Raw genomic sequence first — 23,439 nt, 5'->3', positions numbered from 1 at the left:
GATGATGCCCTGCTTTCCATTATAGTCATAAGTAATATTGTGATCAATATTTTAAAAACGTAGGTGTATCGTGTTCAGATTCAGGTTCCCTCATCTTCAGTAGTATGTGGAAGCTTTACAGAGGGTACAGAGGAGATTTACCAGGATGCTGCCTGAATTAGAGGACATGACTTATGAGAAAATGTTGAACAAGCTATGGCTTTTCTCTTTGGAGCAAAGGAAAGGTGTCTTGATTGAGATGAACAAGATGATAAGAGACATAGATAAAGTGGACAGCCAGAAACTTTTTGCCCAGGGCAGCAATGGATAATACAAGAGGGTATACAATTAAGGTGATTGAAGTAAAGTATAAGGAGGGAATATCAGAGATTTTTCTTACTTTTCAGAGGGTGGTGATTGTGTGGAATGCACTCCTGGGGTGGTTGTAAGGCAGATACATTAGGGATATTTAAGAGACTCTTAGATAGACACAAGGATGAAAGAAAAATGGAGGGCTATGTGGGGGGGGGGTGATGTATTGGATTGACCTTGGAGTAGTTTAATAAGCTGGCACAATATCACAGGCCAAAGGGCTTATACTGTGCTGTACTGTTCTATGATCTAAATAGGAGCAGCAGTAGGCTGAATGACCCTTACCTCCTCAGTTAAAAGATCTGTGGTGAACCTTTTCTCAACATTACACAGAAACTATGCTTTACAAAATTTTCTTTAACCTGGAAATCAGCCATGTTTTTCTTTTATGGAAATGTATGGACAGGAAATATATTTTGTATTAGGTAGGTGTTCAGCATTGGACTCATAATGACAGCGGGAAGTTGATTAGACCTTCTAATTAATGTTGGCTGATACAGTATCTCTTGTGAGCTGTTCATTATGTCTTCCTAGTGCCTGATGTATGTAATAATGAGGAGAAGGTTAATGTTAAATTTAAATAACATTAACACAGTTCTTGGTGCAAATGCTAAGCTACACTGTTCTAGAATGTTCTGTGGCCAAGAAGCTACATTTTGATTTAAAAAAATGATTATTTGAACCCTTCAGCGTTGAAAATTAGGTATACTTGGTAAGCAAGTCTCTTGTAAGCTAATAATCTGCCTTTGCTATGGGTCTAGCATCTTAAGAGTTACACGGAAACACAAGGCAGGGAATTGAATCTTAACATGGACTGAGTCTGAATAATGGAAGTATGGCTTCTACCACTCCTTCTCCATGTTGGCTTACACGACAGGGTCCTGAAAGAGTTAGCTGAAGAGATTGCGGAGGCATTAGTAATGATCTTTTGAGAATCACTGGATTCTCGAATGGTTCCTGGGGACTGGAAAATTACAAATGCCACTCCACACTTCAAGAAGGGTGGGAGAAAGAAGAAAGGAAATTATAGCAACACACATCAAAGTTGCTGGTGAATGCAGCAGGCCAGGCAGCATCTCTAGGAAGAGGTACAGTCGACGTTTCGGGCCGAGACCCTTCTGTCCTGACAGTGGATATTGTTTAGTTGGATTTTCAGAAGGCCTTTGACAAGATACCACACATGAGGCTGCTTAACAAGAGTCCACGATATTACAGGAAAGGTACTTGCATGGATAGAAGATTTGCTGACTGACAGGATGCAAAGAGTTGAATAAAGGGAGCTTTTTCTGGTTAGCTGCTGGTGACTATTGGTGTGCTACATGAGGAAGTAGGTTGTCTGCAGAAGGACTTAAGACAGGTTGGGAGAATGGGAAAAGAAATGGCAGGGAAGTGCATGGTCATGCACTTTGGCAGAAGGAATAAAGACAACGACTATTTTAAAAATAGGGATAAAATTCAAAAATCAGAGGTGCAAAGGAACTTGGGAATCCTCATGTAGTATTCCTTAAAGGTTAAATTACAGGTTGAATTGGTGGTATTGTAGGCAAATGCAATGTTTGCATTCATTTTGAGAAGACTAGAATTGGAAAGAGTCCAGAGGAGGTTCATGAGAATAATCCCAGGAATGAAGGGGTTAGCATTTGAGGAGCGCTTGATGGCTCTGAGCCTTTACTTGCTGAAGTTTAGAAGAATGAGGGGTGATCACATGAAACCTATCAAATATTGAAATGCCTAAGTAGAATGGATGTGGAGAGTATGTTTCCTATAGTGAGGGAGTCTAGGACCACAGGGCACAGCCTCAGAATTGAGGAACATCCATTTAGAACAGAGATGAGGAAAAAAATATTTTGCCACAGGGTAGTGAACTTGTAGAATTTATTGCCATAGAATGCTGTGGAGGCCAAGTCATTGGGTATATTTAAGGTGGAAGTTGATAGATTCTTGATTAATCTGGGCATCATGTGTTGGCACGTGGCCAAGTGGTTTAGCCATCAGTCTAGTGATCTGAAGGTCGCTAGTTCGAGCCTCTGCTGAGGCAGCATGTTGTGTCCTTGAGCAAGGCACTTAACCACACATTGCTCTGTGATGACACCAGTGCCAAACTATATTGGCCCTAATGCCCTTCCCTTGGACAACATCAGTGGCGTAGAGAGGGGAGACTTGCAGCATGGGCAACGGCCGGTCTTCCATACAAGCTTGCCCAGGACTGCGCCCTGGAAACCTTCCAAGGCGCAAATCCATGGTCTGACGAGACTAACCGATGCCTATAATAATCAGGGCATCAAAGGTTATGGGGAGAAGGCAGGAAAATTGGGGTTGAGAGGGATAATAAATCAGCCATGATGGAACAATGGAGCAGACTTGAATGGCCAATGACCTAATTCTGCTCCTATGTCTTACGGTCTTGTGATGTTTTAGTCTCAGTCTGCATGGCAGGACAGTTGGACTGGAAAACTGCAGTTGGACATATACTTTAGGTATGAGTCCACTGGCTTTCAGCTTGGCATGGGCAATATTTAACTTGGTTACTTCACCTGGCTTTGCATAAAAAGCTGCTGCCAAGTGGACTACCAAATTCGAAGGGAATATCTGACTTCGGCACCTAACAATTAACTGGTCTATGGATGGGCATGTGACTGCAGTTCTTGAAATCCAGCATTACATATTACAACCAAATGAGAATCAGTATTGGATCAATAATGTTTGCTTAATGCAAATGACTGGATTAAAAAGCAGTTTGCTTAACATGATGCTGCTTTGTTAAGTGGGTTGTATTACATTAACTGAGCTTAAATCAGTAGTATTTATCCTCTTTCACATTTAATGGCAGCTATATCGGAATACATTTACAGAATGAGATATATAACATCTTGCCTCATTTGAATGTAAATCTCCACTGGGCTCTGGGTAAATGCAGGGGCACTGGGCAAGGCTGGTGAGGGTACAATGTGAACTGTCACTGGGTACACTGTGAGTTGGGGTTGTGCAATACCTCTGAAGGTCTACAGTTAGTAAGGATCATCCATTATGATCACCAGAAGAGTCAAAGGTCTTCGGCTATCAGGCAGGAATGTGGTGCTGAGGCCAGGATTTCAGATCAAGCTTAAGAGGCTGCATAGACAAATTCCTTATGTTTTTAGGCAACCCAAAACTGCGATGTAAAAGAACCTATACATTGACTACAAGTTCCTGGACAGCAAATATTAGTAACTACAAAGAGAACTAAGTAAGCATCTTAAAATAAGGAGGAATTTCTGAATTAAATTGATGGCAGGTTTTGAATAATGTTAAAACTCGGCCAATTTAATCTTCCTTAGTTGTGATGGGTGAAAATGCTTTATCAGCAACTGCAAGCAAGAACATGATCGTCCAATTGGCAATAAGTGGTACAAGATCAATGTGACAGGAAGTTGGGATTCCCTTGGCTATAATGATAAAAGAGCGAGACCAACAGCCTCCCATTTCCTATTGGAGGCTCATCTTCAGCCTCTGACCTCTCGTAAGTTATCGCCTTATTTCTCCCCACGGAGTTTTACAAGGTCAGACACTGGTGAGAGAGTGGCACAAGTGTCGTGACTTCACAAACGTCTTTTTGTGTTATTAAAGATACACCAGTCGAGCTTTTCAAAGGGGAGTTGAACAGTTCATTGTTAAAAAAACTCATCAAATATCTTCCCATTTTTTATCAGTTAAAATGAATACTTTGCACTAAAGAAGAATAGCAAGGGCAACAATTAAATCATGAGGGCTGATGAAGATAACAAATTTCACATTTGAATGTATGTTTTGTTTCTGATCGTCTGGTAGTTACTTGCTGGTTATCAACCGTTGACCATTGCGATGCCATTCTCACAATCCCAATATACAAGGACATTCCTGGCGGTACCAATGCTATAATGTTATTAGCTTACAATAATGTAGCTTGGGAAGACCCAATTCTTCAAAGAGCCATCAAGAGCCAGACAAATTTTATTTCAGTCACAGGAGCCCTTCATATCCTTTGCTTAACACTTTAAGTGACTCTGCAACTGAAGCTGGCAACAGCCATACAAAGGTTCTAAAAGTTATTTAAGCTGCCAGCATGAGAGAGGATTAAATGATACTGAAATTTTGGCAACAAATGAATGCCATCATTAACCTTTAGTAATCGCTTAATGTCCTGCCCATGAGGAAGATGGTGATACAGTTAATACTCACAATTCACAGAGAAGGTTGTGGTACCTACCTGCTTTCCCTCGTGTCTGATTTGTATTCTATGGCCAACAGTAAGAGCTTCAGCTTCACAAAGCACAACCTGAGTGAGGAAGAGAAACGGCCAGTTAGCTCAGGAAGCTAGACATTTGCACGTCAGAAATGCTTACAGTGTGGGAAGAGGCCATGCAGTCCACTGTCTGGGTCACACACTGACAAAAGCTTCCACTGTATCTCAGTGCATGTGTCATTAATAAAACCTCAATATCCTCAGTAAATTTTTGTGTTTAGATACCTATACAGCTTTATCTTGAATCCTACAATTGAATCTGACTTCATTACAACACACAGCAGTGCATTCCGGACCCCAAACCACCACTGCAGAAAAACTGAGTTTCATTGTTTCCCTTCCTCCTTCCCTTTCTTCCATGTCCACTGTCCTCCCCAAATAGATTCCTTCTTCTTCAGCTCCTTATCTCTTGCACCTATCCTCTCCCAGCTTCTTAATTCATCTTAACTGCATGCTGCAGGCTCTGCAATACAGGGTCCAAGTCCCAGTCACGAGGGAAACATTCCAGGGAGCAATACAGATGCAATGGTTAAACCACCACACTAGTGATCCAGAGTCATGGGCTAAGTATCCAGATACTCCGAGCTCAACTCCCACCACAGAGGCTGTGGAATTTAACTTCAGTATATTAAATAATCTGGAATTAAAATTTTAAAAAAAGATAATCTAAAGTTCGAACTAAATTTCAAAATAACTTAATGATCAAAGCATATGTCACCATACACAACCCAAAGATGTATTTCCTTGTGGGCATACACAGTAAATCTAAGAAACACAATAGAATCAATGAAAGACTGCACCCAACAGGACGAACAAACAGCCAATGAGCAAAAGACAAACTGTGCAAAATACAAAAAAGAAAATAATAGATAAATAAATAAATAAGCAAGCAAGCAACAAATATGAAGAGTCTTTGAAAGTTAGTCCATAGGTTGTGGAAACAGTTCATTGATGGGCAAGTAAAATTGAGTGACATTATCCCCTCTGGTTCAAGAGTCTGATGGGTGAGGGGTAATAACTGTTCTTGAACCTGGTGATGTGGTTCCTGAGGCTTCTACACCTTCCACCTGATGGCAGCAGTGAGAAGAGAGCATGACCTGGATGGTGGCTGCTTTCCTGGGAAGCCGCTCGGTGTAGGTGTGCTCAATTGTGTGGAGGGCTTTACGTGTGATGGACTAGGTTGTATCCACTACATTTGTAGAATATTCCGAGTGTATTGGCGTTTCCACACCAGGCCGTGATGCAACTAGTCAGTATATTCTCCACCACATATCTATAGAAGATGTCTACATGGGAGAAAAAAAACTGCCAACCTTTTATAGTCTGGTCTGTGTGACTCCAGATTTATTTAGAAATCCAGCACAGTAACAGGGCTTTCCGGCCTAATGAGCCCGATTATATTTATTAATTAACCTACTAACCCACACATCTTCAGAATGTGGGAGGACATTCACATAGCTAGATGGAGAACAGACAAACTCCATGCAGACAGTGGCAGGAATTTTGAACCTGGGTCGCTGGCACTGTAATAGTGTCACACTAACTGCTGTGCTTATAGAGCTGTCCTACTTCTCAACTGCTGCTCAATGCAACTGTGCAGGCCAGGCCTGAACAGAGTGCGTTTTACCTCAGACCCCCATGAAACAGACATCATCACAATCTATCACTGGAAAATTGACCTCTAAGCAGGCTGCATTTCACGTGTATGTCATAGAGTACCGGAAACTTGGGCTTATATTTAGAATCCGGAAAAAGATGGCACTAGCGAACAACACGACCAAGGGTGTTATCTCCCAGACGGTTCACAAAACTACCTCTTTCACTTCTTTTATGTCTTCTTTTTCTTTCAGATATGGTTCTGCTACTGTTGGAGCTTGTGATCTACAATTTGGTGGTGTGTTATCGGGCCGATTGAGCGATCTGGTGCTTTGCTGCCTCCAAGAGGATTTTGTGAGGCTTCGAGTGAAGTGTGCGGCCTTGAAGCCAAGAAGCCTGGAGATGGGGGCGTGAGCCCATGATCGGCTCCATTTCTTGCCGATCTCGCCGATTAAAGCACCGGGGAAGATTGATATCATCAAGGTAAGTGCAGAAGATGAGTGGGTGTTCAGCATTATCTACCAGCTTCTCACTCACTGCCGCTGGAGGAAGGTGCCTGGGTGTGACAGTCTCTCTCTCTCTCTCTCTCTCTCCCTCTCACTCGCTGCTCGGAAGTTCCTGGCGTTCAAATGCTCTCTCTCGCTTGATGCTGTCAGGGGATGGTGCCGAGGTCTGGGGTCTTAGTCAAGGTTTAGTCAATGCGAATTGTAGATTGGACTGTGTGTTGTTCATGTTATGATGTGTTTCCGATTTTTGGTCACTTCTTTTTTTTGTTGCTATTTTGGGCAAATTTGAATCAGGGTGGCCTGCATATAATGAACACTGAGTCGAACTGAATATGCCTAGACTCTTTTGATTTAGTGTTTTGTATTCTGCCTTTCTCGCTAGTTTTTTTGTTGTTGCTGTTTGCACAATTTGTCTTTTTTTTTGCACTGGGGAGGGGTTGATGAATTTTTTGAATGGGTTCTATGGTTTTCTTTGTTTCGTGGCTGTCTGTGAGGAGGACAAATCACAGGGTTGGATACTACTTTCATACTACGGAGATAAATGTACTTTAGATGTTTGAAATGTCACAACGTTCATTCTATTTCCTTTTAATCTAGACATCTGTAAATTGTCTCCACAAACCAGTCAAGTGTTCAGTTTTTTTTTTCCTCATTCATTTATGGGATGAGGGCATCATTGCAAGGAATAGCATTTACTGGCCATCTTTATTGTAGGAGGGTCAATGATAGCTACTTCTGAATGCATATCCAATAAAGTCAAGCATCTCAACAAAGAATCAATCAAAATATAAAATTATTAGCCACTTAATTTCTGGCCCTATATATCAACTTGCTTGTCAATTAACAAGCACAAAGCACCAAGTGTATACTATATGTCCCACACTGATCCTATCATCAATCATTAAGCTCCCTTAAATCTAGTCACTCACATACACACAGAGATAAAAAAAATCCTGAAAATCAATTCTCTTTAGCTATACAATCATTATTAATTAACCAATAAGTATTGAACCAAACTATGAAGGATGATCACTGCACAAAATTAAATTCCAAATTCTTTGGTCACTCATGTGATGTTTATAGCTGAACTCTCACACACATTCAAAAGATAAAATTTAATGAAAGGAAATTGAAATAAAACTCAATGGAGAACTGAATTATCAATTTAAACCCAAAGCCTATCATAGCTTTTAATCAACCTGATATATTTTTTTAAACAAATTATCCTTGTCTTACAGTCTTTAAACATGCCGTTTTAGTGCATGAAGGGTCTACAATCATTTTCCCACACTAAATCTATTCAGGACTGATTTGTAGCAAAAATCTAGGTCCATTCTGACACTCATTCTATACAAAGGTGTTATTGGCATTAGAGGGGTTGAGTTATAAAAGCAACACACACAAAATGCTGGAGGATCTCAGAAGGTCGGGCAGCATCCATGGAAATGAATAAAATGCTGACATTTCGGGCTGAGACCCTTCTTCAGGACTAAATTATCAAAGACCTGGTAAACTGGGATTTTCTTAACCTGGAGCATAGGATGTTGAGATAAATATTGGCTTCATTTGTCACACATACATTGAAACTTGGGGGAACATGCAGTAAAATGTGTCATTTGCTCCAACAACCAACACGGTCCAAGAATGTGCTGTGGACAGCCTGGACGTGTCGCCATGCTTCCGGCACCAACATAACATGCCCACAACTCACTGACCCTAACCCACATATCTTTGGAATGTGGGAGGAACTGGAGAAATTGGAGGAAACCCCCATTGTCATGTGGAGAATTTACAAACTCCTTACAGGCAGTGGCAGGAATTGAACCCCACTGTAAAGCATTATGCAAACCACGTTGCTAATGTGCTGTCCCTGGAGGTATATAAAATCCTGAAGGGCATAGATGGCCAGTCTTTTTCCCAGGGTGGACAAGTAGGAGAAAAGGAGGCATAGGTAAATTGATTTAAAGGCGATCAGAAAAGAATTGTTAATGCCTTGGGTTGAAACCCTGAGAGAGGAGAGGCCAGATCGCCAAACAACGACAATTCCTTTCTTCCCAGATATACTGCTTGACCCGCTAAGTTCTTACAGCAGATTGTTTATTGCATTAAGATATTGCTTTGCAGACACTCAGCTCTGCTTACTGAACTAATGGGTCAGACCTGGAGTGAGTCCATTAAAGACAATGGAAAGAAACGACTTCCAGAGGAATAGTAAGTAGATCTTTTTTACTTAATTTAGTTCAGTTAGTTTAAATGTATTCAATTGGTTTTAAGTATGTGTGAGTGTTACTTCAGTGATTTAATTTTTTTAAATTATATTTTAATAATTTAGAACTTTTAATGTTATATTAATTTTTTAAATAGTTTCTGGGTGTTTTTGACTGTTTAAAAGTTAGTGATTCACAAACTTTCTATTTCGGAGATAGAACAGAGAACTGATGAGCTGGGGGCGGTGAGGGACGGTGGGGGCTTCACTGGTTGTCAGAACGGTTCAATGTTTGCAGCTGGGTGCCTGGGCTGAAACAGCCCCTTTATAGAACCCCATCACAACACAACCCAGGACTGTGCCAGGGCTGCACTTGAGTAATCTGTGTGGCAAAGGAGCAGGGAGACCAGCAGCTTAGGGTCATCTGAAAATCTCTATGTTGAGCACTGAAATAACCTGGGAATCATCCTAACAGTCCCCATTTAGAGCTGATATTCCAATGGATTATTTTTGTTGAGGAGCCTGGCACAGAATCCCTACTGTTTGGAAGCCAAATCACAAAGAATTGACCATGAATCAACAAGCAGGATTTCCCAGTGGCCAACCATTTTAATTCCATTAATTTTAATCCTCTCTCCCATTCCAACACGTCAATTCATGGCCTCCTCTACTGCTACGATGAGGCCACTCACAGGTTGGAGGAGTAATGCCTCATATTCCATTTGGATAGCCTCCAAAGTGATGGCACAAACATTTATTTATTTATAGTTATTGAGCTACAGCGCAGAATAACACCTTCCAGTCCTTTGAGCTACACCATCCAGCAATCCCCCGATTTAACCCTAGCATTATTATGGAACTATTTACAATGACCAATTAACCAATCAAGTGGTACGCCTTTGAACTGTGGGAGGAAATTGGGGCACCTGGAGGAAACCCATCCAGTCACTGGGAGAACATACAAACTCCTTGCAGACAGCAATGGGAATTGAACCCAGGTCGCTGAGAGTGTAAAGCGTTGTGCTAACCTCTACCCTACTTTTCCCCTCTCTCCTCCCTCTTCTTCCATTCACCACTCTGGCTCCCCACTTACCTCTTGTCTTCTCCTCACCTGCCTATCACCTCCCTCTGGTGTCCCTCCTCCTTCCCTTTCTCCCATGGTCCACTCTCGTCTCCTATCAGATTCCCTCTTCAGCTCTTTACCTTTTCCACCTTTCACCACACAGCTTCTCACTTCGTATCCACTCCCCATCCACTTGGCTTCAACTATCGCCGTCCAGCTCGTCCCCTCTTCCCTCCCTCCCACATTCTTATTCTGGCTTCTTTCCCCCACCCCCCACCACTTCCTTTCCACTCCTGATGAAGGGTCACAACTTGAAACGTCAGCTGTTTACTCCTCTCCATAGATGCTGCCTGACCTGCTGAGTTCCTCCAGCATTTTGTGCATGTCTTACTCTGGATTTCCAGCATCTGCAGAATCTTCTGTGTTTATGACCATGAATCAAGCCGGCATTTTAGAAGTAATCAGTTTTAGCACGCGCTTTTTTAAAACTTTTCATCTGTTTAATTATATCTTGCTTCTCCCTAGCATTAGTCCATAAAACAGCTATATTTACTGTAATGTTAACAGATTAATTTGCACAACAATATACAAAAGGACATATTGATTATCATAGGGCTTAATTAAAGAGAATTGGATAGCGTTATCCATCTAACACTAGCAAGGACATGAGAGCATGAATAATGAGGTCTCTTTAATTTAAACTAGAAAACAGGATAATTGAGTCTCTAGGCAAAACCTATGTGTCAAGCGAAGACTTTTAGACTATTCCTAAATCTCATTAGAACATCTGCATCCATTGATCATCTCTTCCTTATGGCAGTGCATCATTAGTCGACAATAACAACTCCTCCTGGTTTAAATCTCATTAACCCCATGAGAACAGATGATTCCAGTTTCCCAAGCAGCCATTACCATGACAGGGTGACTGTTATTTGGCGTAAGAACATTAGTCTTGTAATAAAGTAATCAGCAACTCCCTAGGGGAAATCCAAACTCTGAACTGTAATTACCACGCAGAGGCATTACTGCTTTCATACACTCCCCTTACCCTGGGAAACCCAATTCAATTCCATTTGTTAAGTTCAATTGAATCTGATCTCCCCCTTCATTTCCTTCGTCATTTTTGCCCTGAACCAGGGAATGTCTTGGCCATCACTTCTGTTAATGAAGTCAGATAACCAAGGACTATTTAATCTAGGCATTACATACAGCTGCACAATTTGGATTCCAAATGATATTAACGAAGATCCTGAAACTTTCACAGTGTTTTGATTGGGAATTTTTTTGTATTTCCCATGGTCCCACACGCTTCTCTCTTTTTCTATTCCCCACTATGGCTCCTTTCTTACCCCTTCTCTTCTCCACACCTGCCTGTCACCTTCCCCTGGTTCCCCTCCTCCTTCCCTTTCTCCCATGGTCCACCCTCCTCTCCTATCAGATTCCTTCTTCTTCAGCACTCTACCTTTTCCACCTATCACCTTCCAGCTTTTCACTTCATCCTCCCCTCCTCCACCCATCTAGCTTCCCCCTCACGTACCACCTTCTAGCTTGTACTCCTTCCCCCCACAGGAAGGCAACAGTAACTCAAGTAACCGTGCATTCCAACAGTGCTGTGCAGAAGAGCATCTCCGAATGCACAACACATCAAACTTAGAAGTGGATGAGCTGCAATGGCTGAAGACCACACAGGGTTCCACTCCTGTACCTAAAAAAGTGGCCACTGAGTGTGTATTGAATATTGACGTCTGCTTGTGAATCTGGTAATCTTATGTTCAGTTTATAAATGGTTTCTCACTCCTGCTTTATGAAGAATTATTTCAACATTTTTCAGTGGATCGGTATAGTTAACTTGACAGATAGTGGTTATTTGAGCCAATCAGAAGAGAGTGATAGATAGTTTTCTTGCGTCTTGCAAATAGCTCATTCTCACGTTAAATGCATCGGCTGTCACAGTTAATGTGTGACTGTTATTCACAAGCCTTTTAATTACACAGACAAATGGATCGCCTGCAACAATGGCTGGTGAGGAGAGTGTAGTCAGGACAGCAGTACACGGAGGAGAGGGGAGATACGCGTGCTTGAGTGCGAACACGTACATGGGAGCAAGTGCGGACGGAAGTACGTGTGAGAGGTTGAAGGATACGTCAGTGTCTGTCTATTCGTGGGAGAGTGAGTGAGTTGGTGGGTGTAAAGGAAGGGGGGAGGGAGAGAGAGAGGGGAAGTGTTTTTATGTGTATGTGTGTGTGTGTGTGTGTGTGTGTGTGTGTGTGTGTGTATATATGCACATGCCTATGTTTCTAATTGGCAGTTGAACATGGAACACTATAGAACAGTAAAGTCCCTTAGGACCACAATGTTGTGATGACTTTATTTTTATTTATTTATTGAAATACAGCGAGGAATATGCCCTCCTTGCCCATTGAGCTGTGTGACCCAGCGATCCCCCCTTAATTAATCCCAGCCTAATCACAGGCCAATTTACAATGACCAATTAACCTACCAACAGGTACGCCTTTGGACTGTGGGAGGTAGCAGGAATGCCTGGAGGGAACCCACACGATCACAGGGAGAACATACTGGCAGCAGCGGAAACTGAATCCAGGTTGCTGGTACTGTAAAGTGTCGCGCAACCACTACGCTATATAACCTACTCTAAGATCAATCTAACCCTTCCCTCCTACATAGCCCTCCATTTTTACTTTTATCCATGTGCCTAGCTAAATGTTCTTTAAATGTCTCTAATTTACCTGCCTCTACCACCACCCCTTATAGTGCTTTCCACGCACCCACCACTCTGAGTAAAAAATGTACCTCGGACCTCCCACATACTTTCCTCCAATCACCTTTATAATTGTCACATGTATCAAAATAAAGTAAAAAGCTTCTGTTTGCATGTCATCCAGACCATTCTACTGGGTTTCTACACATATGCATGGTGTGTGTGTATACGCGCGCTCTCTCTGAGTGATGAGGAGTGATGGAGCAAAAGGCAATCTAATGGAGCAAAGATCAGCCGAGAGACACACATTGAAGTGTCTGAGTGTGGGAGGGTGGAGGAATGGAGGAATGTTTGAGCAGCCACTGGGCAGGGTCCAGGAGGTCGATGAGGACCTACACTGTGCAGCAAGCTGTGATCTGATGATCTGGAAGTATGAACATGTCAAAGTCTGTAGAAAATGATTGAAAGAAGCCTGAAAAGACCTGATGGATCCTTGTGTAAGTGGTCAGGGGTAAAACCAGAAAAGAATTATCTCCTCTCTTCAGTCTTACCATTGTTGGTGAATTTGTTTAGCACAATTACAGATAATCATAGTATAGGGAAGAGAGTATTTTCTAAATTGCAGACGTTCCTGCTTCAGAGTTAAAGAAAGCACAAGATTGTACAACACAGCCAATGTTCACTGTTCCTGCTTTACCAACCACAGCCAGGAATACACTACATGTTACGCAACTGCCTTCCTCTCACTCCACTCCTCTTCACATTATTGCACTTTGGAAGCTCATCCAGCTATTGGTATTGGTTTATTATTGTCATACGTACCAAAATACAATGAAAAGTTTGTCTTCCATATTGCTCACACAAATTAGATCATTGCACAGTGCATTGAATTAGAATAAGGTAAAATAATAACAATGCAGAATAAAGTGTAAAAGCTACCGAGAATATGCTGTGCAAGTGAATGATAAAGTGCAAGATCATAATGAGGCAGACTGAGGCCAAGAGACCATCTCATCATAAAAGAGACCCATTCAAGAGTCTGATAACAGTGGGATAGAAACTGTCCTTGAATCTGGTGGTATGCGTTTTCAGGCTTTTGCGTCTTCTGCATAATGGGAGGGGGAGAAGACAGAATGTCCATGATGGGTGAGGTCTTTGATGATGCTGCCTGCTTTACTGAGGTAATGAGAAGCATAGACAGAGGAGAAAGTGGCGACTGGTTCCTGTAACGTGCTCAGCTGTGTCCCCAACCCTCTGCAGTTTGTTACTGTCACCTGCACAACAGTTGTCATACCAAGCTGTTATGCGTCCAGATGGGATGCATTCTACAGTGCATGGATAAAAATCGGTAAGAGCTGATGGGAACATATCAAATATCTTAAGGCTCCTTCAGAAGTAGAGGTGCTGGTGAGCTTTCTTGGCCATAGCGTCAATGTGGTTCGAGCAGGATCAGATGTTCACACCGAGGAACTTGAAGCTCTGAAGCCTCTCAGGCTCTGCACTGTTGACGTAGACAGCAGCGTGCACATCGCTGCCCTTCCTGAAGCCAGTAATCAGGTTTGTTGACACTGAGGGAAAGGTTGTTGTCATGACACCATGTCACTAGGCTCTCTGTCTCATTCCTATACTCCGACTCATCATTAAAGCAATAAGGGTTTGAGTCCCTCACACCCTTTCAGACTGTGAGTTATAGACCATATCAGCCTTGTTCATTGAGTAGAATATTTCCTATCCCTCACCTCCCTCTAATGTCAACACTAATTAAACTAACACCCCCTTGGTTATTAACCTCGCCACTAAGGAAAATGGTTTTATTCATTTAGTCTGCCTAGAATCATAATTCTGTGCATCTGAGATCAATCTCCCCTTAGTCCATAGAAAAAGAACCCAGCCTTGAATGTGTCACCTGATGCCTACAATATACCAGCCTTGCCTACGTCCCAATAAATATCCCAAGATTCTTCTCTAGAGCTGGTTTTTCCTTCCTCGCAGAGGTGACCAGAACTGTGCTCAGCTGCGGCCTATCTAATGTTTTTACACAATTCAAGCATGTGTTCACTGTCCTAGTCTTCAGCAACTTGGCTATTAATGCCAAGTATCCTGAGGGCCTTCTTAACTATCTCATACATGCGTTCGGCTGCCTTTGTAGGCATCTACTCCAAGGCTCTTCTGTTCCTCCCGGCTCTCAGTAATGCACAAGCTTTCAGGTGCAGTGTGCTTTAGTGGCAGTGCTTCAAGTGGTATTTCTATTTCACACACCATTCCTTACAACTTCAGGGTGAGATAGTCAATGTGAAGATAATTATTTCTGTCTGAGCACCAACAACTAGAATGAGACTTCCCAACTGCATGAAAGACTTAACTCTCACACTGGAGGAATAAGGAAAATTATAATTCCAGATTATACATTCTCCCTGTGTGAGTTTCCTCTGAGTGCTCCGGTGTCTTTCCACATTCCAAGGACACATTGGGGTTAGTAGGTTAATTGGTTACATAGATGTAACTGGGTGGCATGAGCTCATTAGAAGGCCCACTTACTACTCTGTATCTCTAAGTAAATTATAGCCATCAGGTTTGGGGAAAACAGTAAAAGAAAACAGGTTTACTTACTCACAAACTGCTGGGAACGACAACCCTATGAAGGCACTGGACAGGTATTCTGTGTACATCTCATTTGCCACACCTTCCAGGTAGTATTTCTGCCAGGTATCCTCCTCAATCTAGAATAGAAAGAGAAACAGGATATTAAAAACACAAGAGGTTCTGCAGATGTTTGAAATCCAGAGTAACACACACAAAATTCTGGAGCAGCTCAGCAGCTCAGGCAGCATCTATGGAGAGGAATAAACAGTCGACGTTTCAGGCCCTTCATAAGGATGTGCAGAATATTGATTCACCCTATTATAAGAAAAGCAAAAGAATTGTGTCCAGTTTTCTCAATGCATTGATGTTACTGCTTGGATCTGAAAACCTGAATCCCTTAACTAGGGAAATGACAGCTCATTAAATCAGACACTCCATTCCCCTCGTCATTTTTCTCACAGGGAGCCAATAAAATGAGATTGGAGAAGTTCCAGTAGTGTTGCCTTTGTCACAATCACTGCCCGTTAACAGTAAGCCAGAGCTTCAGTCATGATTAGTATCTGCAATAGTAAAATGAACTAGAAACACACAGTCAACATCACCTTTAGGTTTTGAGCAGTTCATTTGACAACTGCAGCTTTCACCTCAACCTCATCAGGCCAACTCTATCCTGGAGCCAATGAGGAGAAAAGTTCATTTATTCATAAAAATGCAAATGCTGGATGTATCCAACAGGTCATGCAGCATCAATGGAGAGACAATCTACTGATGTAGCGTTGTGTGTATTGTTCATTGGGTATATTTAAAGTGGAGATTAATAGGTTCTTGATTAGTACGGACGTCAATGGTTACAGGGAAAAGGCAGGACAATGGGGTTGTGAGGGATAATAAATCAGCCACGATGGAATGGTGGAGCAGACTAGATGGGCTAATTCTGCTCCTATGCCTGATGGTCTTTGGTTCTATGTTCTTCAATGTTTCAGGTCATTGACTTTCCATTGATGCCAGAAGTGAGAAGGCAAACGCATTCAAAGTTGCTGTTAAATTGTGATGGGGGTTGGGTGGAGTGGTAGTGATAACAAAGCTTGCTATATGTTCTAGGCACAGACTGGGTGACTGCTTTGTGGATCCTTCCTCTCTGACCTCCTGAGTTCTCTAGGCTTCTTTATTGATTTTCTTTTTTTTCCGCTCGCCTTCTCTCATCTCCAGTTCTGATGAAAGAACATCAACCTTAAATCTTAAATGTTTCTCTCTCCACAGATGCTGCCTAACCTGCTGAGTATCTGCAGCATTATCTGCTTTGTATTTTAGATTTCCACCATCTGCAGATTTTTTTTGCATTTTGATACTCACTCATTGATTTGGTACAGTTTCTTGCTCTCTGACACCCTGGTATACCATAAAATGAGACCATCCAGCCCACTGTCTAGGCTATCAGTTTTATTCCTCCTCATTTCCCTGTAATCCATTTTCTCGCACATGCTCACTGACTTCTGCCAATTCTCCTGCTAATATTTAGAATAGGGGTAAATTTACAGATTTTATACTGGCTTTCTTGTGTTACTGTCATAGAAACACAGAAAAACGTACAGCACAATACAGGCCCTTTGGCCCACAAAGCTGTGCCGAACATGTCCTTACCTTAGAAATTACCTAGGGTTACCCATAGCCCTCTATTTTTCAGAGCTCCATGTACCTATGCAGGAGTCTCTTAAAAGACCCTATCACATCCGCCTCCACCACTGTCGCCAGCAGCCCATTCCACGCACTAACTACTCTCTGTGTAAAAAACTTACCCCTGACATCTCCTCTGTACCTACTTACAAGCACCTTAAAACTGTGCCCTCTCGTGCTAGCCATTTCAGCCCTGGGAAAAAGCCTCTGATTATCCACATGGTCAATACCTCTCATCATCTTATACACCTCTATCAGGTCACCTCTCATCCTCCGTCGCTCCAAGGAGAAAAGGCTGAGTTTACTCAACCTATGCTCATAAGGCATGCTCCCCAATCCAGGCAACATCCTTGTAAATCTCCTCTGCACCCTTTCTACGGATTCCACATCCTTCCTGTAGTGCGGCAACCAGAACTAAGCACAGTACTCCAAGTGGGGTCTGACCAAGGTCCTATATAGCTGCAACATTACCTCTCGTCTCCTGAACTCAATCCCACAATTGATGAAGGCCAATGCACTGTACTCCTTCTTAACCACAGAGTCAACCTGCACAGCAGCATTGAGTGTCCTGAGGACTCGGACTCCAAGATCCCTCTGATCCTGCCAAGAGTCTGACCAATAATACTATAATCTGCCATTGTATTTGACCTACCAAAATGAACACCTCACACTTCTCTGGGGGTTGCACTCCATCTGCCACTTCTCAGCCCAATTTTGCATCCTATCGATGTCCCGCTGTTACCTCTGACAGCCCTCTACACTATCCACAACACCCCCAACCTTTGTGTCATCAGCAAATTTACTAACCCATCCCTCCACTTTCTCATCCAGGTCATTTATAAAAATTACAAAGAGTTGGGATCCCAGAACAGATCCCTGAGGCACACCATTGGTGACCGACCTCTGTGTAGAATATGACCCGTCTACAACCACTCTTTGCTTTGTGTGGACAAGCCAGTTCCGGATCCACGAAGCAATGTCCCCTTGGATCCCATGCCTCCTTACTTTCTCAATAAGCCTTGCATAGGGTACCTTGTCAAATGCCTTGCTGAAATCCATATACACTGCATCTACTGCTCTCCCTTCATCAATGTGTTTAGTCACATCCGCAAAAAATTCAATCAGGCTCATAAGGCATGTTCTGCCTTTGACAAAGCCATACTGACTATTCCTAATCATATTATGCCTCTCCAAATGTCCATAAATCCTGCCTCTCAGGATCTTCTCCATCAACTTACCAACCACTGAAGTAAGACTCACTGGTGTATAATTTCCTGGGCTATCCCTACTCCCTTTCTTGAATAATGGAACAATATCCACAACTCTGCAAAGTTGAGTATCTCCATCCTAGAGATGAAGATATTTTCCCTTTTGAGAACCCACTGCAATGACTGTATAATGAATCGTTCACAGAACATTGATGTCATCATTCTCCATTCTAACGTGTCGCAGAACTAAGTCATTCACTGGGCCATTTCAACACAGCTCTAGGAACAGAGTCGCTCTGAATGGAACTGAATATGCCTGCACTCTTCTGATGAACCTGCGGGTTGGTGTTTCATATTCTGTGCCTTTCACCGTTTGCGTGATGTTTTTCTTTGCACATGGGGGTTTGGTTTGATGTTTCTCTTTGAAAAGCTTCCATGCATTTCTTTGTTTCGTGGCTGTCTGTGGGAAGATGAATCTCAGGGTTGTGTTTTGCATACATACTTTGATAATAAATGTATGTTGAATTTTTGCTTGAATGGATAAGGGTGGCAGATTCCCCCTCCCAAAGGAGATTGGAGGTGAATTTGAAGGTCAACCGCCGTGTGTGTGTGTGTGTGTGTGTGTGTGTGTGTGTGTACACGTGCACAGATGAAAGTGACGTGTTTTGCTGTTGTTGTATGTTGCTAGTTCTAACCTGGATTGTGGGCAGGCTATACTGGTGCCAGAATGTGTGGCAACACTTGCAAACTGCCCCCAGCATATTGTTCGGTGTGTTGGTTGTTGAAGCAAAAGATGCATTTCACTGTATGCTTCCATGTACGTGTGATAAACAAACCTGAATCTGGTGAACCTGATGTCTTTTCCTAACAACTGGTAGCTTAACTCGAGGTTGTACAGTTAAGATGAAAGGGGGTGAATTCAGAAGACGTGCAGGGCAAATCATTTTGCACAGAGAGTGGTGCATGTGTGGCAAATGCTGTCAGGAGTGGTAGTGGAAGCAGGTACAATAGAGGAATTTCAAAAGGCTGTTAGGTAGGCACATGAATGTGCAGAGAATGGAGGAATGTGGACATTGTGTAGGCAGAAGGGATTAGTTTAGTTAAGCATTTAATTACTAATTTAATTAGTTCTGTACAACATTGTGGGCTGCAGGGCCTGTTCTTGCACTGTACATTTCTATGCTCTATGTTAATAATCACTGTTACATGGTTTCATTACAGATTCTATTTAGTCAATTCAAATTAAATTCCCCAGCTGTCATGGTGGGGTTCGAACTCATGTCTCCAGATCAAAGTACAGAGTTCTGGATTCAGTCCAGCAATTTAACCACTGCATGCTATACTTCATTGAAGCTGGCCTCAATAACAAAGCTCTTTTCCCAAAAGGCTTGTCTCAGTTGTTGACAGTGAGTCGAGGCAACAGCCGGACTCAGAATGTAACACACACTCTTTGTCCAACATGGCAACTTTCAAACCAATCTTTACAAATGTGCCCTGCTATACCAGCAACTTCCTCGTTTTTCACTCTGCTGATGCGGCCTCTCGTAGCCAAGTCTGACTAACGAGTAATTTTAGATCATGAACTTGTGATTAGGTCATTGAGAATACATTGCTACTCATTATTCCATGACAGCTGAAAATGGATGAGGAAGAGGAATCATATTTTTTACTTTTGAAAGCGACTCAATATTAGAAAATGAAATCTGAATGACTGTAACCTTGGCTGCTCTCCAACCCTGCAATGTATAAGAAACCGCAGGCACAATCTGTGTGCCAGGTCTCCGATCTAGGTCTAGTTATCTTATGGAGGCACAGTACCTGCTAAAGGTCGGAAGGTTAGGAAATAGTGTGAACCAGAAAGTGACAGAAGCAGGTAGTGCCGGTAGAATGAGGAAGTAAGTTAACATTTCAGGTCATAGAACTCTGGAGTCACGCAGCACAGAAACAGGTCCTTCAGCCCAGCTGCTCCATACCAACCAAGACGCCCATCGAAGATAATTGCGTTTGCCTAAATTTGGCCTATGTCCCTCTAAACCAGGGGTTCCCAACCTTTTCTCTGCCATGGACCCCTACCATTAACTGAGGGGTCCATGGACCCCAGGTTGGGAACCCCTGCTCTAAACTTTTCCTATCCACGTTCATGTCCGTGTACTTCTTACATGTACCTGTGTCATTTACTTCCTCTGAAAGCTCATTCCATATACGGAACACCCTCTGGCTGATTAAGTTAAAGATTAAGGATTAGCTTTATTTCTCATATGTACATCAAAACATTGAAAGATGTAGTGAAATGCGTTGTTTGCATCAAATCAGATCAACAAGGATTGCGCTGGGCACCACACAAGTGTCGCCACACTACAGCACTGACAACTCACTAACCCTGACCATGCATCTTTGAAATGTGGGAAGAAACCAGAGCACCTGGAGGAAACCCATGTGCTTACAGGGAGAAGGTACAAACTCCTTACAGACAGCAGTGGGAATTGAAACCTGATCTCAGAGCTAGCGCTGTAATAGTGTAATGCTAAATGCTATGCAACCATGCCGCCCCTCAAGTTCCGAAATTATTCCTCCCCTCTCAACTTAAATCTTTGCCCTTTGGTTCTTGAGCCCCCCACTCCTGGGGAAAAAAGACTGTACATACTCACCCTATCTATATCCCTCTATAAGATCACCCTCATTCTCCTACGCTCCAATACTAACCTGCTCAGTCCCTCTCCAAAACTCAGTCCCTTGAGCTCTGGCAACATTTGTAAAAGTTCACCAACCCGAACTGTTAGCTCTGTTTCTTCCACCATATATGCTGTCTGACCTCATGTTTATTTTCAGGTTTTATTTCAGATTTCCATCATCTGCATATTTACATTTTTCAAGTTACTGTGATCCTCCGGTGAAGCTTCTTCTTTGGAAATAATTATTACATTCATGGCCCAAGTGAACAATAATTGGAATTATCACAGTTCTTTAAACTTAACAACTAACAGTGGCTCCTTGAACAACAATCAGCTGGAGGAATTCAGCAGGTCGAGCAGCATCTATGGGGAGGAAAGGGGTTATCAACAATTTGAGTCAAAATCCTGCATCTGCAATCTTTTGTGTTTCGAATGAACTACCTCTTGAAGATGTGTGACAACACAGGGCTCATTATCGATCTCCAAAAATCAACTCTGGCAAAGTTAATGACTACTAATATATAAGGACTTCAAATAACTTCGAATGGGGAAAAAAGTAAGTAAAGATTTTTAGCTTTATTTGTCACATGAACATCGAAGCATACAGTGAAATGCATCATTTTGTGTCAAATCAAATCAGAGAGGATTGTGCTGGGCAGCCCACAAGTATCACCAGTATCAATGTAGCATGCCCACAACTCATGAACCCTAACCATACATCTCTGGAATGTAGGATGAAAATGAAGCACCAACAGGAAAACTATACAGTTACAGGGAGAATGTACAAACCTCTTACAGCGATAGAAATTGAACCCCAAACTTACAGCTGGCTCTGTAAAACAAATGCACTAAGTAATAACATACTTTCAATTTTCAAAACTAATAAGACCTGCAAAAGGAACTTATCATAGTTCATGGAATCAATCCCAACTCTGCCTAAGAACAAAGGATGGGATTTAGCCACTTACGGATTGGAAGGGTTTGTCAGACAGCTGTTCAGAGAACTTTATGGACATTAGTCAGGCATCTGAACTTAACTGTTTTTCTGAAAGTGGAGCAAGAGCATTCTCCCTATTGTCCTGACCAGTATTTTTTTCTTTAACCAGTCACTTATAAGAGATTACCTGGTCATTATCACATTGCTGTTTATGGGAGCTTGCTGTGCATAAATTGGCTGCTGCATTTCTCTACATCATAACTATGACAACACTGCAAAAGTGTTTCAAAGGATATAATGTGCATTGGGGAGACGAGAGATCATGAACAGTCCTACAGAAACGCGAGCTGTTGATTTTATATCCTCGCACTTAGTTCAGGCTTTTCTGGTGACAAGTTTAGGTTCTTTATTAAAATACATCATTGTTGCAGTCTGGTGTTTAATAGCTTCCCGCGAACAAATTCACACTCTTAAATAACTACAGAACCATTTGACCTTTCCAGCACAGAAGGAACCATTCTGCCCGACACATCCATAGTCAAAACGAAATATTAGATGTATTCCCATTCTCAGTTCTTGATCCACAACCTTGTTGGTTATTACAGTTTAAGTGCACACCAGACAATTTTTAATTGCTGCAGGGGCTCATCGCCAAGGACTCCCACCATTCAGGCCACACTCTCTTCTCACTGCTGCCATTAGCAAGGAGGTACAGGAGTTTTAGGTCCCAGAACACCAGGTTCAGTAACAGTTATTACACTTCAACCATCAGGCTCCTCAACCAGCATGGATAACCTCAGCTCTGAACTGATTCACAACCTATGGGCTCACTTTCAAGGACCCTACAACTCACGCTCTCAGTTATTTATTTACTATTTGCATTTGCATGACTTCTTCTGCACATTGAGTTGTTTGTCAGTCCTTCCGTGCAGGTTTTCATTAATTCGTTGTTCTACTATGAATGCCGACAAGGAAATGCATTTCAGTGTATTATATGGCGACATACTGTGTATGCACTTCAATAAAAAAAATTACTGTGAAACTTTATTTTGATCTCAAATTTCAAATTTCAAAGTGAATTTATTATCGAAGTATGTATATGTCACCGTATATACCCCTGAGATGGAATTGAATGCTCCTGCCACTCTTTCAGGCAGTGACGTCTAGATCTGTTGAATGAAGTAATCCTTCCAGTCTACCTAGTGTTCTCCCTGCCCAGGGAAATTCAATCCAACCGGGTCTCTCGCAACTTATACACTTTTCAATTAAATCTGCCAGCCATCCCCTTTGCTGCTTGGTGTAGAGGGCTATCAGCCAAAAACAGGCAGATGGAACTCACGCACTAGGCAACATAACGAGTCTGCACTGTCATTTGATCATGCCTGATTTATTGTTCATCTCGCCCTATTCTCCTGCCTTCACCCTGTAACCTTTGACACCTTTACTAATCATGAACCTACCACCCTCCACTTTAAATATACCCAAAGACATGGCCTCCACAACCATCTGTGGCAATTAATTCCACAGATTCACCACAGTCATCTCTGATTTAAAGCGACATCCTTCCATTCTAAGGCTGTGCCCTCTGGTCCAAAAACTTCCATTACTGGAAACATTCTCTCCAGTCCAAATATGAAGGTCTTTCCATATTCTGAATGCTTCA

General features: G+C 42.3%; 1 protein-coding gene across 5 annotated transcripts in view; it reads right to left on the bottom strand.

Moving 5' to 3' along the window:
* Positions 1–23,439, bottom strand: part of kcnma1a (potassium large conductance calcium-activated channel, subfamily M, alpha member 1a) — a 960,366-nt gene that overhangs the window by 195,535 nt on the left and 741,392 nt on the right. For all 5 annotated transcript variants that reach the window (XM_063070509.1, XM_063070506.1, XM_063070507.1 and 2 more), the window contains exons 15-16: positions 15,313–15,422; positions 4,577–4,645 (exon numbers count right to left, since the gene is read on the bottom strand). In XM_063070509.1, the coding sequence (XP_062926579.1) occupies positions 4,577–4,645; positions 15,313–15,422 (179 nt within the window). The remainder of the gene's footprint in view (positions 1–4,576; positions 4,646–15,312; positions 15,423–23,439) is intronic.

The sequence above is a fragment of the Mobula hypostoma genome, chromosome 18, assembly GCF_963921235.1.
Source record: "Mobula hypostoma chromosome 18, sMobHyp1.1, whole genome shotgun sequence".
Taxonomy (NCBI): Eukaryota; Metazoa; Chordata; class Chondrichthyes; order Myliobatiformes; family Myliobatidae; genus Mobula; species Mobula hypostoma.
The sequence above is the reverse complement of the archived record's forward strand: the minus strand, read 5'-3'. Positions and strand labels throughout refer to the sequence as shown.